Source organism: Chionomys nivalis, chromosome 8 (genome assembly GCF_950005125.1).
Source record: "Chionomys nivalis chromosome 8, mChiNiv1.1, whole genome shotgun sequence".
Taxonomy (NCBI): domain Eukaryota; kingdom Metazoa; phylum Chordata; class Mammalia; order Rodentia; family Cricetidae; genus Chionomys; species Chionomys nivalis.
Window position 1 is genome coordinate 12,075,437 of NC_080093.1, and position 14,321 is coordinate 12,089,757.

The 14,321-nt window shown below is 44.7% G+C and overlaps 1 protein-coding gene across 1 annotated transcript in view; it reads right to left on the reverse strand.

Moving 5' to 3' along the window:
- Sorcs3 (sortilin related VPS10 domain containing receptor 3) overlaps window positions 1-14,321 on the reverse strand; it is a 613,376-nt gene that overhangs the window by 321,479 nt on the left and 277,576 nt on the right. Inside the window, exon 3 of the mRNA XM_057779107.1 lies at window positions 11,628-11,727. Within this exon, the coding sequence (XP_057635090.1) occupies window positions 11,628-11,727 (100 nt within the window). The remainder of the gene's footprint in view (window positions 1-11,627; window positions 11,728-14,321) is intronic.

Sequence of the window (14,321 nt, forward strand, 5' to 3'; positions counted from 1 at the left end):
ATAAACACCAATGTCAAAAGGGTAACCTTGTATAAACGGGTAGTACAAATGACAGAGATATTTTTAGGGCCATTTCAGGAATTATTTTTAAATTCTTTCCTAATCCCGATTCAAAGTTCATTTAACATTTTTTATGAAAATCATCAGCAACTCAAATAGCAATTTTAGAAACCAAACATGCTAGCACATCCAATACAAAGATATACTAACATGATAGCTAAGTATGAGGAACCATAGCAGGAAAGGACTGGGCCCTTGCTTTCCTCATGAAACCATTTTATTTCAATAAACATAGACAACACATGTAGAGCAAAAACAGTAAAATTTATAGCATTCAATTGCCTTCAAACTGATCAAAGTGTTTCAGGTCCCATCTGTTGGTGTTGCACAAGCTGACGGCATCCATGGTGCAAAGTCATGTAGTAAATATACTGCATGCTGGATTTTTTAATTTAATTTTGTGTCCTATAGAAGAAATCTCTATTAGGACAAATTTCCCAAGCCTCGGATTCATTAGGTGGTCCTCTGTGGAGTAGCAGCTCACAGCAGCTGGGACCTAAACTCTACCTCTAGGCTCCTCCAGATGCAGAGTCACAGCATGGAAGAGAAGAAAAAGAGGACTGGAATCTGCGACTTGAGATTTTTGAGATTTTTTTAATCCCTTCAGATTATCTGCAGCAATCCCATTTACAGCTGTATGACCGCAAGAGTTGGGGCTAGAATTCTACCTAGGATTTCAGTGAGATTAGAAGTGTCAGGAGGGCTTCATGGGAAGTAATGCTAAGTATTGAAAGAGGCGTACATTTTTGCTAGCTGAAGTGAACACCTGTCATTGAGAGCCAACGAAAAACAGAAAATAAGAAAAACGCGAAACTTAGATGGCTGATCTCATTTGATGTTCAAAAGATCCTATGAGGTGGTATGGTGGGCTTTGTTACTTATATGGCTTTTGCTATGCTTCTCCTTGTTAATGGAACACCTATTTTATTTTGGTATTGCCTTCCATGTAGGATGAATCTTGGCACCACGCACGCCAGCTGAGCTAAATGTGAGCATGCCAACACAGTGCAATGCTGGAGGCTGGGGGCTGCTGGGAGAAATCCCCTCACTCATTCAAAATACCTTGTGTTATGCTTCTGGAGAGTTTCTACCTGAGTATGTTATTAGAACCCCTGCAAACACTGTCATCCAAGACAGGAACGTTTTCCTAGGCCATAGATAGTTCTAGATGACAGAGAAGCAAGTAACAGCTGTGTCCTGGATGACGTCACTGAATCAGCGACTTCAAACTGGAGTTTTAGACTTGAATTTTATCACAAGAAGTAGGCAATTTCCCATCTTTCAGGAATGAAGATAGAGTTTTCTGTAAGTCATGGAGCCGAAGTGTGCCGGCTGACATAGGGAGGCAGGAAGAGAACCCATTTTATACAAAATGGCCTGAAATTTTGAACAATGAAAACTTGTGGCAGATGATAGACTAGGAATGGTTGAACAGGGCAAGTTAAAACCTGGAGAGCTAGACTGAGGACCTCTGGATCTACAAGCAAAAGCATGGACATCTTCTCCAATTTGAGATTCTGTGAAAGACTCCTAAGCAAGGATTTGCATGATCAAAGCAGTAATTGATTGCTGAAGATAAACTACAAGTCCTATGGGAACCATCATTGGAAAAGATCAGGCATACACATACCTTTATGATTCATTGCCCCTATTGTCCAGGGTTGATAGTTCAAGCCTCAAGCTCCTGCCTTCTTACAAGAGGGCAGATTCAACACAGACAGCCTCATGTGCAACCAGCTGGGAAACTAAAGAGAAATTAGCTTTATAGCCACTCAAGAAGAGAGGTGACAGGGAGTGCTCCAAGCCATTTGCAATTGGCTTAGGGTCCAGCTGAAGCAAGACAGCTTTCCAGACAGCCACGTCAAGAAGCTATTAATACTGAGAAAAATCTCCACAGAGAAATAACTTTTTACAACCTTCTGTCTGTGAGGCCGTTCTCCCTTGAGGTCTCGAATGCTAATGCTCATGACTTGGGATCAGGATGGGGCAGCGGAGACCAGCAAGCCAGGAGTTCATCTTTCCCAACCTTGTCACCAAGCAGTCCTGCTAAGCTCGGCTCAGACATCAGCTCGCTCTTCTCCGCAGGTTCATTGTGCAGTCCGAGAAATCTTTCCTGCATACATTTGCTGCCACCACCTCCTTTTGGATGATGGAAGACCTGAGGTTCAGGCCAAGGACCACTTTGGATAATTGCATCCTATCTCTCTGCAACTCTTCTCATGTGGCTGTCCTTGTCTAGCCCAGCCTGGCTGTTTTATTAATCGGTCAAGTGCCCCATCTGATACATCCTATGGACAAAAAGTACTGGAAAAAGAAAAACCTAAGCTGCCAATAATTCCCCAAGCTCATCACTGAACCCTAGGCTCAGCCTGCTTTACACTGTATGTCCAGATTAGCTTCAAGTATTTCTAGTATCTTCCTTGAGTTGGGTTAGTTTTCCTCCTTTCTGTTTGGTGCCTTCTCTAACCCTAGTATTAAGCAAATGCTCCCTGGTTTGGAGTGTTTCTCTCATTAAACCTTGGCTCATGTTCTCTTCTGATCTTACTGTGTGTGGCTAGTCCAAGTCCAACTTGGTCTTGTGGAGCTGACATAGCAACCATGTACCAAAGGGCACATTCTCCAGTAGAGTTACTCTGACCCGAAGGATCTACCTAAACTCTCCTAACACCAGTGCCAGGGAAGCGCTGGGATTCCTAAGTCAACAGCACCACCAACTTTCAGCTGTCAGCTTTGTCCTTAGCTTCATGCTGGGACAGGTCTGCCTGTGCCATGCAGGGTCTGCCAGGGCAATTTGGCAGGAAGTTGCTTGAGAGTCACCAAAGCCATGCTTCTTCACTTAAGTGGCCACGAAGACCTGGTATGTTTCTCCTCTTACAGGGACTCAGATTCTTCATCAGTCGCATTAGAGACATGACCAAGAAAGACTTCTGATGGTTTTTGCATGACTGAAGTTTTCAATAAACATTAGCCATCCTTCTCTTTCTAATGCCCAGTCAGGATGCCTGGCCAGCATTAGCTTGTATAACTGAGAGTCTCAGATTTGGGGCCACTAGTTCTTACTTTCAAGTGACATTGCCCTTAAATACATCCACCAATGTGAGGTCTAGGCCATCAGTGCACAGAATTCTCCAGCCCTTCAAGAAGATCTAGAGTGTCAGGGAAGCTAACCTGTAGTCAAGAATGTATCTGTTTCTGCACAGTTGAGGCAGAGTTTGGCTTGAGAGGCACAGCAATGATGGAAGAGCAGGTAGAGTTGTGGGGGTTCACTGTGAGGAAGGAGCAAATTAAATTCGGTGGAAGTGGAGAACAGGGATGGAGGAGCAGATAATTTAGTGGAGGGGTCACAGCAATGAAGATGTCTGAAACTCTGGAGCAGGCAAACCAGAATATGAATCTGTGCTCTGGTTAGCTCTGCTTGTCAACTGGGGATTGGAAAGTGATGGGTAGAAATGCTTTGTATAAACTTGTCAGAGCTATAAAAACATTAATTTAGATTTCTACTTCATTAAATGGCACACAACCCATGAGTTGATTCATGAAGGGGTGGAGAGAGTGTGAAACAGAGGGGCACAGAGAAGGTAACTGTTCTTGTAGAAAGTGAAAGAACTTTACCTAAAGCTAGACTGAGAAAGGCATAGATAGATTTCTTCTCCCAGGAGAGAAGCATGCTACACAGGTCAAGAGCATCTGGGACCTGGAAGATATCGCTGAGCAGAGGAAAAGGCCAAAGAGAAGACCATTTAACTGGAGGAAAGAAGCTATACCGTGGAACTCTGGCTTCACACCAGGCCTGCTGCAGGTGTCGTTGTTCAATTCTTAAAGCGATTCTGAAAAATTAATATCACTCCTACAAGCACCACTGGCAGATGTAAAAAGAGGGGCTTCAAGAAGTCCAATAAAGCATTTACGATAACACAGCAAGAAGGGCATGGGCTGCACGTGAAGCTTTTTCCTCGACACCACCCGCTGGCCTTGCTAGGTGTGGCGAGAACAGAAGGCAGAAACATTTAGGTGAGACACGGCCTTCTCTATCTCCAGCAGCCCAGACAGGAGACAGTCATGTACATTTTCCATAGCTCTGTCCCCTCTGGATTGTTTTCTCTCTCTGGTTGGTCACACAAGGCTGCTAGTGTGAGCACTACTCTCCATTTGTCCAGGAGGCCAGTGTCTCTGCATTGCTGACTCAGACCCCAGCTTAGACAGTACCAACTCCAAAGCTGTGCCTGAGAAACTTGGCTGATCCGAGGCTCCCAGAACTCCCATCCTTATTACCTAGACACATTCTCCAGCATAATGTGTTCTGAGTAAAAACTTCTGTTACTATGATCTTGGGCTGGTAATAGGAGTGTAGGGGCAAGGGGAGCATGAACGTCAGGAGCAATCACATTGCTTGGTTGAGCTCACCCAGGGTGAAATAAAATAGAAGTCATTTCTTTTCCTAGTGGTGGTTGTTTTCATCATGATATGCAGCTAGGGGCAGTGGGAGGCACTTCCTGTACCACTGCACACTAGAACTTCAGGAAGGATGCAGCATCCTGCTCCTGAAAACCCTACAAACACTATTCTTACTTGTGATGTTCAATAAAACACAGCCTGGAGGCCAACTGAAGGCTGAACAGCAGAGGAAACACGGTCAACCAGGTATATTCACTGAGATTCCTCCTTGATCCAAGAGTCATGGCCCCAGCCTTCCTTATACTGCTCTCAGGCTGTGGGGCCTCTTATCAAAGCTGCTACGGACCCCATATCCTTCATCACAGAGTACTAACTCCACCCCTGAGGTATGAGGGGGGGGGCAGAATATCTGCCTCTCTCTCTCGCTCTCTCTCTCTCTCTCTCTCTCTCTCTCGCTCTCTCTCGCTCTCGCTCTCGCTCTCTCTTGCTCTCTGACCTTGCAGCTGAAACCCAACAGACCTGTTGGTACTCCCCTGCCTTCGCTTCCTTATTTTTCTTTTCCTTTTTTAAATTAAAAAAAATTACTTTTTATTTTATATACCAACCCCAGTTCCCCCTCCCTCCCCTTCTCCTGTCCCCCACCTCCCTCCTTCTCATCCCCCAATCCTCAGCATGGGTAAGGCCTTCCTTGGGGAGTCAACAAGGTCTGTCATGCCAATTTCAGGCAGGACCAGGCACCCCTCCCATCCCACCATAGGGAATGGGCTCCAAAAAGCCAGTTCATGCACCTGGGATAGGTCCTGGGACCACCCCCAGTTCTCCCCACCACGGATCAAGTCATATAACTGTCACCCACATTCAGAGCACCTAGTTCGATCCCATGCAGGTTCCCCGGCTATCAGTCCATAGTCTATGAGCTCCCACTAGCTTGGGTCAGCTGTCTTTGTGGTTTTCCCCATCATGGTCTTAACCCTGCCTCTCTTCAGCTGAACTCCAGGAGCTCAGTTCGGTGCTTGGCTGTGGGTCACTGCATCTGCTTCCATCAGGTACTAGATGAAGGTTCTATGATGACAGTTAGGGTATTCACTGATCTAATTAAAGGGAAGGTCTTTTCAGATACCCTCTTCACTATTGCTGGAGAGTCTTAGCTGGGGTCATTCTTGTGAATTCCTGAGAACTTCTCTAACACCAGGTTTCTCCCTATCCCCATAGTTTCTCCATATTCCCTCCTTCCCCCCCATAGGATAAAGAAAATGTGGTACATTTACTTAGCAGAAAAAAATGACATCTTGAAATTTGCAGTCAAATGGATGGAACGAGAAAAAAACATCCCGGGTAAGGTAACCCAGACCCAGAAAGACAAACATGGTATGCACTCACTCATAAGTGGATATTAGATGTAAAGCAGAGGATAACGAAGCTATAATCCACAATCCTAGAGAAGCTGGGCAAAAAGCAGGACCCTAAGAGGGACACACGTGGTGTGGTGGGCCCCAGGAAGGAAAATAGTTAAGATCTCCTGAATAAATTGAGGGCGGGTAGAAGGTAGAGGATGGGAAAATGAGGGATCAAGAAGACCCCATTGGGGGAGGCTTGGAGGGGAAGAGCAATGAAAGAAATATCTTCACTTCCATATATATTTAATTATCCTTTCTGTGTCTGTGTGAATATGTCATGCGTGTGCAAGTGCCCACAGATGCCAGAAGAGGGCGCTGGACCCCCTGGAACTGGGGTTATAGGAGGTTGTGAGCTGCCAGATATGGGCATAGTGAATGCAGCTCTGGTCCTTTACAACAGGGAGTGCTCTGAACACTGAGCCATCTCTCCAGCTCTCCGTGTTTCATTTCTTCAGACTGAGACACTAGCTTATTTTTTAAAAGCCTCCAAAGTACACTCTTAGCTGTCACTTGCTATCCAGGACGTTAGTCTCATTATTTTTCCCTCAAGCCTTCTTCCCTGGGTTTGTCCTTCATCTTCCTTTTTCCAGTTCCAACTTTACAATCAGTCGGAACAGAGATAAACCTCTTCTCATGTGTGATGCTCAGATGATCTAGGCAGGTAAACAGGATGGGCCTCTCATACGCCATCCAGACACACAAGTTTCCTTTCGATCCTTGTTGCAGTCTAACCAGCATGACACAGAAGGAAAAAATAACCCCTCTGTTCTTCGATTTGAACCCTGACATCTTCATGATTCTTTGTTGAAATCCTCAATACACACATGAAAACATAAAAACCAAATTTAAAACTATGGTGTGTTAAGTATAATCCCTCAAAATAAGTAAGTAGCTAATTTATGTTATTCCTTTTAACTGGGTAGATAATATCACTGAAATTATATTTTATTTTTAAAAAAGATAATAAATATATTTGCTAAGAAACCCTAAAGGGCAATTTGGAGAAAAGCCAGGCGATGGGTTTATATTCTTCCCATTTTCAAATAAAATGCAAAAGAAAAAAATAGCAATCATTTTAATGAGCCTTTAAATAAATTCTTGGCTACAGCATTCAGCAGTAATTTACACAGGGAACCACATACATGTATCTGCTGAGAGAGGGACTTCGTGACTAAAGAGTGAATTTCCAAGAATTAGTCTGGGTTCTTTTTCCTTTAAGCGATTGGTTGAATCAAAACACGCTTCAAGGTCTCTGCTTAGTTGGGTCACAGTTGCAAAGAAAGATAGGGCTTACAACCATTTCTTCGTGCAGTTCTTCTGATGTCTTAGCCCACAGTGAGACCTAATTCTTTCTCTTGGGGAGCAAGGGAGACAGACGGGAGTGTTTTCTGATTCTCCTCTTGGACACACCAGAAAGAAGCAGAGTTGGACGTGCACTCAGGGAGCAAACTCACATTCTTCTATTTCTCCGATCCTTCCTGCCCACGGTTCCCACTAACACCTCTCCTGATACATTGTTCCCGTTCTCTAGTAACTGTGTTAATTTAGGAGGCAAGAAAAACAAGGTGCTTGTGAATGAACCCGAGAGAAACCATTCCTCTCCACAGCACAGAGATCAATTTTACTCAGCCAGCCAGCAGGTTGGGTTTTAAAAGACAGGAAAGACATGGAGAAAGCGACGGTGGTTCCTGGCTCGTGAACGAGGCACACCTGGGGCTTTATAAACAACTAGGCTTCTAGGAGTTATGCTCAGTCCAGGAAGGTCTGGAGGTAGTTAAAGAGTGATATCAACTCCGGTCCCAATTAGAAGCAAGGTCAGGCAGTGAGCTCTCTGGAAGCCTCGTTTCTAGTCTGGAGCCCTAATCTAGCAATGGCTACTCGCATCCTCACAGGGCAGCCTAAGTGTCATCGCCTCTCCCAAAGGCCATTTTGCCAACATCCACTTTTCACGTGTGGCCTTTCTTATCACCTTGAATAACAATACAAACTGAACACAAGAGGTCAAAGCAACTGTAGTCCATCCTGCCACCTCAAGCCTTGAGCTTTGCCTCATCTACTAAAATTGCCCCTAAAGAGATTTTATGAGAAACTCTATACAGAAAATCTCTTATGAAAATCTGATGTTTTAAAGAATGTGTTAACCCTCTCTCGCTACTCCGGGCATCTATAGTCCCATGATGGCAGTCATCTGGATCACTGTAGGAATAAAAACCACCACCTGACCCGTGTTCTCCTCATTCCCGTGTGCCCTGTGATTTGCATCTCTAGGTCTGTGTGTATAGTTGACATGTGTGCATCTTATGAACCCAGGAAGAATTACACATTTCTGAAGTCATAACCCTTCCCCCCTTGGATGCTTTGCTTGGAAGTAAACGCTTAACCCAGCGATTCACAAGGACAGCTTCGATACATCCACTGTTTACTGTGTGACTCTGGTACAAGGGACGTTAATATCTGTGAGCTGCAGGGGTGACACCCTACTGCTTAGTCTCCTCATTACCCCAAGACTATCAGGAGATGTGGGTCAAGGAAAGGAGGAACCCGACAGTTCTACATTTTATTTTCTATTTTCTATAGGGGTTTTTCGGGTTTATTTGAGAGTGGCATGGACCTATGTGACCAGTTCATGCATACAATGCTACTTCAGCAAGCAACCTGACATAGGAAAGCATGCTCATTGGAAAAATCATTTCTGCAGTGCATCCTGGGAAGTAATTATCCTTCTCACTGGTAAATCAGTTAAGGATGGGGTGTATAACACACCCCTCCACTGCCCAGAAACTGCTAATCCTCCAATACTAATGAGCAGAAAGCCTCCGGAAACCTCAGGTTATTGCTGCTATCACAACTCCAATCCTCTTGAGCTCCGGACCCATGGCAATGTCAGCCCATCTCCAGGGTCAGAGAGAGCAGAATGGAGTCTCAGACACCTCTTACCAGCTTTTTGTTTTTAACAAAGATAAATGTGGACCTGTTTGAGCCTTAGTTTCCTCATCTGTACAGCAGAGATAAAGTTTTCAGACCCAAGTCAGAGAACTGAGCCCAGTGCAAGGAAATTGTTAGAAGCTCCATAGAATAAAATCATAGTTCTATGCTGATGTCAGATCCACCACACACACACAGACACACACACACACACACACAGTGATTTCAGCCACATCCTTGGCAGTTACATCTGTCTATTATCCTTTCCATTTCCAACACTGTCCCTAAAGATGCAGGTGGCGGTGGCTTTTGAGCCAGAGCAATTAGAACACAACATGCCTGCAATTCCCTGTCCATTCAAAGGTTCCTTCTCTGAGAGATTCACAGACAGGAATGAAGCATCTCTGGCTGGGAAATACACAGTCATCAGCCAGACCGTACAAAACACAGGTCTGGTAAACAGACTTGACCCTGGCACTTGTCATACTGCGTGGGCTCGAGGACAAGACTCGAGTGACAATAATGAATTCTGAGGGCCCAGGGATGCTTATTTCCTGTAAGGGGAAGAAGAAGTTGCAGGCTGGCACTCACCAGCCTCCACCCTAACAGAGCCTTACATCAGCGGGGCAAACCTTGATCACTCCAAATCCAATCCACTATCATCCATCGTCTAAGTGCCAGGCTCAGAGAATCCTGCAGTATTGGACTACCAGAAACAAAGTCAAACTCCTACACAGGTGGTAAACTAATTACAGTGAGTATCAGAGAGACAGAATTCATATCAAATGGAGTAGGGGTAGGTCAATGTCGTTATAATAATTCTGATGCCACCATATCATTGGCCTAGGACAATGGAAGACGTACTAGGTATCTTACCAATTTTCTCACGCAGAATGATGACGCCTGCTATATAAAAAGGTAGCATCCTATTCACAGCCTGTGAGGAAGACCACACTGTAAGCCTCAGAGATGACATCCATAGCCTTATCCCTCAAAAGTTCCCACTATCCATCATTCACAACAGTGGAGCCGTGGGCAGCTGACTAAAGTCTGCTTTGCCATCTTGCCTGTTTGCGAAGGGTTGCAAGGATAAGCAAACACTAGACATAAAGCTTCCCCAAAGGACAGAATCACAGGTTCCATCATCCCTGCCCGAGAGTGTGACTGAGAAGGAAACTACACACACACAAACATTTCTGTCTTTAACCTATCAGCTTAGGAACTATCAAGTTTTGGAGAATTTCTTGTTCTCGGAGGGAAAAAAATGCACTGACAAAATTAAAAGCCGATGGTTACTTTTATGAGGAACTTTATAAATAAAAGCACAATTTACAGTTTCGCCGGGGGCAACAGATCTCATCTGATGGATTCACAGCCTCCACGGAAAGCAGCGGCCATCTGTTGAATAAATAACTCATTAGGTAAAAAGCAAGAGCTTCCACGAGATTAACTGAAAAGCCTGCTGGAGCCCACCGCCAGTGAGAATGGAGAACTGAAGATAATTTGGGAACTGGGAGAATCAAAAGAATCTTGCTTAACGCAAGCTGGGAAGAGAATCCAGGGGATGACAGGTTTAGATTTCGAGACATATTTTAAAAGGAATCTGAAAAGTTGAAAACTAAGACGTTTCATCTCACGGGCATGACGACGGTCCCGAGTTCAAGATGAGCACCGAGGTAAATGAACGCATTCCCTCCTTGCAGCTTGTCATTATGCCTCCGTGTAGAGATGAGAGATTTCAATCAAAGGGAATATTCTGAGCACGGCAAGCCACCGTGTGCAATGTATTTGTGTCACTGACAACCAGGGGCTATCGTCAGAGGTTGGGAGGACTGCAGGGAAATGAAGCTCACTCCTGAGAGCTGAGTGCCATATTAGAATCAAAGAGTCTTCTGTCTTGCAGAAGCTCACTCGCACGCCTAAGTAGAGAAGAAAGAGGGCTTTGCAAAGCCACTGGAGAATGAAAACTGAATTATGAGAGAAAACTTAGTAGAGTTTTAGAGCTACTGAAATGGCCTTATGATCATTTTGGTTCTGATCTACCTAAGCTTTCGACAGTAGAGCTGTGCCAGCTGCAGACCACGTCTCTCTAAATCCAATACGCTGGACAGTACTTGGCTCCTAGGACTATCTATCATTTCAAGGAATTAGGTCTCAACCTCCCCATTCCATTCCATGGTGAAAGCCTGACCTCCTATGATTTCATCCCGGCCACCAGTCAAGAGAGAACCAGGGAGCTGGCAGAGTCAGAGCGGTCCTCTACCTCTTAAGTAGTACTTGGAGTTCAAGTAGAAGAAACCAGGAAACACTCCTCCTTCCCTTCATGGAAAAGATTCCCCTCAAAGAAAATGCTGCCCAATAAACAAAGAGACGAATAAATAAATAAATAAATAAATAAATAAATAAATAAATAAATAGGCAGGCGAGAAGGAACCTAGAGAAAGAATGAGCTCCAGAGACTAACTGGGTCCCATTCAAGCTGGAGTGTTAGCGAATCTCTCTGAGCTTGCATCTTTTTCTCAATAATGGGGCAGGAATGGTTTCTACCCACAGGTTCATTGTGAGAAAAAGTAAGACACGGAAAGGCTACAGTCCTGTGCACAGCTACGTAATTTCACAGGTGTTGCTGTTCTCATCATTTGTATTATTATTATTATTATTAATTATCATCATCATCATCATTACTACAAAGACTCTTGTTAACATCGTAGCCTGCTTATGGGGTTCCCAGTACATGAAGCAGACCCTCCACGAGTGCTGTCATAGCTGCTGTGTTTGTTCTCAGCTCGTGGCTGAAGCCACTCTGCTACCCGGAAAGAGAATACAGGAACTCCCGACTCCTCCTCTTACCTTCCTTTTGTTAGTGGGGTTGACATAGAGGTAACTGAGGACGGTCTTCAAACCCACTTTGTCATTTAGTTTTTCATAGGTGGTGCCATAGTCCGTCGACCTGCAGAAAGACGGGAGGACAAAACAAGAAGGGAGAGATTGTTTCATCAGATGAGGGATTGCATTTAAAGGGAAGCCAGGATCCCTCCCCCCAAACCTGTATCTTTGTTCCCAAATCACATGAATGCTTGAAAATGTTCCTCAGAGATAAAAAGCCCCATTAGTTTTAGAAGAGCAATTAGACTAATGCATCGTCTTCTTCCCGAGCTTGCTCTCCTTTGCTCCCAGCCTTTCTCCGAGACCTACTTTCTTGCCCTTTGTGAAGCTGGGTGGAGGAAGAAGCTGCTGGAGACTGCCTGCCTCCCACGCAGCTAACTCCGTGCCTCTGAATGTGGTACTGGGCAGCACACAATTCTCACCATCCAGCCCTCAGTTCTACCTGAGTGTGAGCCACGAAGGGAGATGCTAGGGTTTTCCACAGGGGGGTGGGGGGGATGATGGGATTTTCTGCAGACACTGTACTACAGCCAACTTCACACACACACCCCCCATTGAACCCGGAGCAAAGTTGTCAGGGACGGGAATTGCCCAAGAGCCTCCTGGGACCAGTGGCTAAAGGAGGCAATGCCAACTAGGAAGAGGTTCTGATGTCTTACACGGGTACATCACAGGACAAAATGACACTGAACTGGCCAAAGTGGTTCCTCATTCTGACTGTGGTGCTATTTGCTACCAGCTCCTCCCTTGATCCTCATTTCTGGCCGATTGACAAATTCAAAACCACAGAAAGGCTCAGAGGATAAAGTAGATCAAACCACTGGCTTATCTTCTATGTTGGATCTTCCTCTTCCTTCCTCCTCTTCCCCACTGGAAAAGGGAAAGTGCCTAACAACAGAATTCATGAGAACAGACTTCTTGCCACACTCTAGTCACTCTTCGACCCACTAAACATCTCCCTTCCGTTTCAGACAATCAGGATCACCAGACTTCCCCTCCTGTATTCAGCACCTCTGTGGTTAGTCTTGAGACTCTTCTCTAGCTGAGGCTTTTGAAGCATTTTTAGGTTAATGCATTCTCTCTGTCATCAGTTGACCTGTGAGTGTGAAGCACTGAGCCTCTTAATTCAGTTCTCAACCTGTCTCTACAACTCCTCTTGACTTTGGCTTCCTGATAGTAGAGTAACCACTTGTCCTTAACTTCTCTTTAATCCTTTAACCATTCTCAAACTTTAATATGGTTCTGACTTGGCTCATATATTAGCCTGAGAAGCCCAGGGGATGACCTATAAGGGTTGTTGCCATATGCAGAGGTTCTCAACCTGAGGGTCATGACCCTTTTGGGGGTCTCATGACCCGTTCACAGGGGTTGCCTAAGACCATCAAAAAACACAGATATTTACATTATGAATCATAACAGTAAGAAAATTACAGTTATGGAGTAGCAACAGACTAATTTTATGGTTGGGGTCACCACAGCATGAGGAACTGTATTAAAGGTCTGCAGCATTAGGAAGGCTGAGAACCATTTGTGGCCTGAAGTTTCTCTACCCTTCTTCCTCAAACCATTCAAAGTACCTCTGCACAAGAATTCTTTTCTCTATCCTACACACGCCAAAGAATACTCTGCATGCTTCTTTTCTAACTCTTTGAGGGTGCTATGGTTATTTCCTTTATGTTCTATCATCTAACCCACAAGGGAAGCCCCTCAGGGTAATGGAACGTCACAAAATGCCACGATGAGATGAAAAAGAGAAAACAAAAAGGCCCTCTGTTCCCATCCCCTTCCCACTCTCCCTCCATTTCTCTTTAGGAAAGGGCAGGTCTCCCATCAAAACAGCATGGCATATCAAGTTTCAGAAAGACTAAGCATCTCCCCATGAATTAAGGCTGGGCAAGGCAACCTAGTATGAGGAGTAAGTCCCAAATGTCTGTTGAAGAGTTGGAAATACAATTCTTTTCCATTTCTGTAGCTCTTTAATTACATGCCCGGGACAAGTAATTTAGCCTCCGGGAGCCTCAGGTTTCTTACCTGAGAAATGGAGATAATTCAACCTCAGGAAGTAATTGTGACAGCACAGAGAAAGACCAATAAGATCCAGGAGGAGAGAAACAATACAAACAAATTAAAATGAAGAGGTTTTTGCTCATTTCTCCTTTCTCAACAGGTCAAAACATGGTATTACTCAGTGTGTATACTTTACATGTTCACTAAAGAAATTCCTATGGCATTTGAAGTCTCTCCCTGGGATGCCATCTCAATATTTATATTAGTTATAGTAACATTAATAATCAGTCCCCCAAGAAGTTGACTTTCTTTGGTTGATCGCAAGACTACCACGGGCACAGAATATGGGGAGTCACTTCCAGTCTTTCTCTTTGCCTGTATATCTCCACATCAGCTCTATCTCCAAGTCTTTGTGATTCTGTCTCCAAATGAATTAAGTAGCAAGCATCTCATCCCTGTGCGCACCCATGTATGGCTCATACGTGCATCTGTAACACTCTTCTGCTTGGAGGATGCTCCCATTCTTCCCCGACACCTGTCCTCTGTGCTGTGAGGAGACTACACTCCACCCACTCAGCTCTGGCGACCTCACACTCCAGTGAAAATGACCCACTGCATGCACCCAGAGCAGCTTCCCAAACTTAGTCTTTG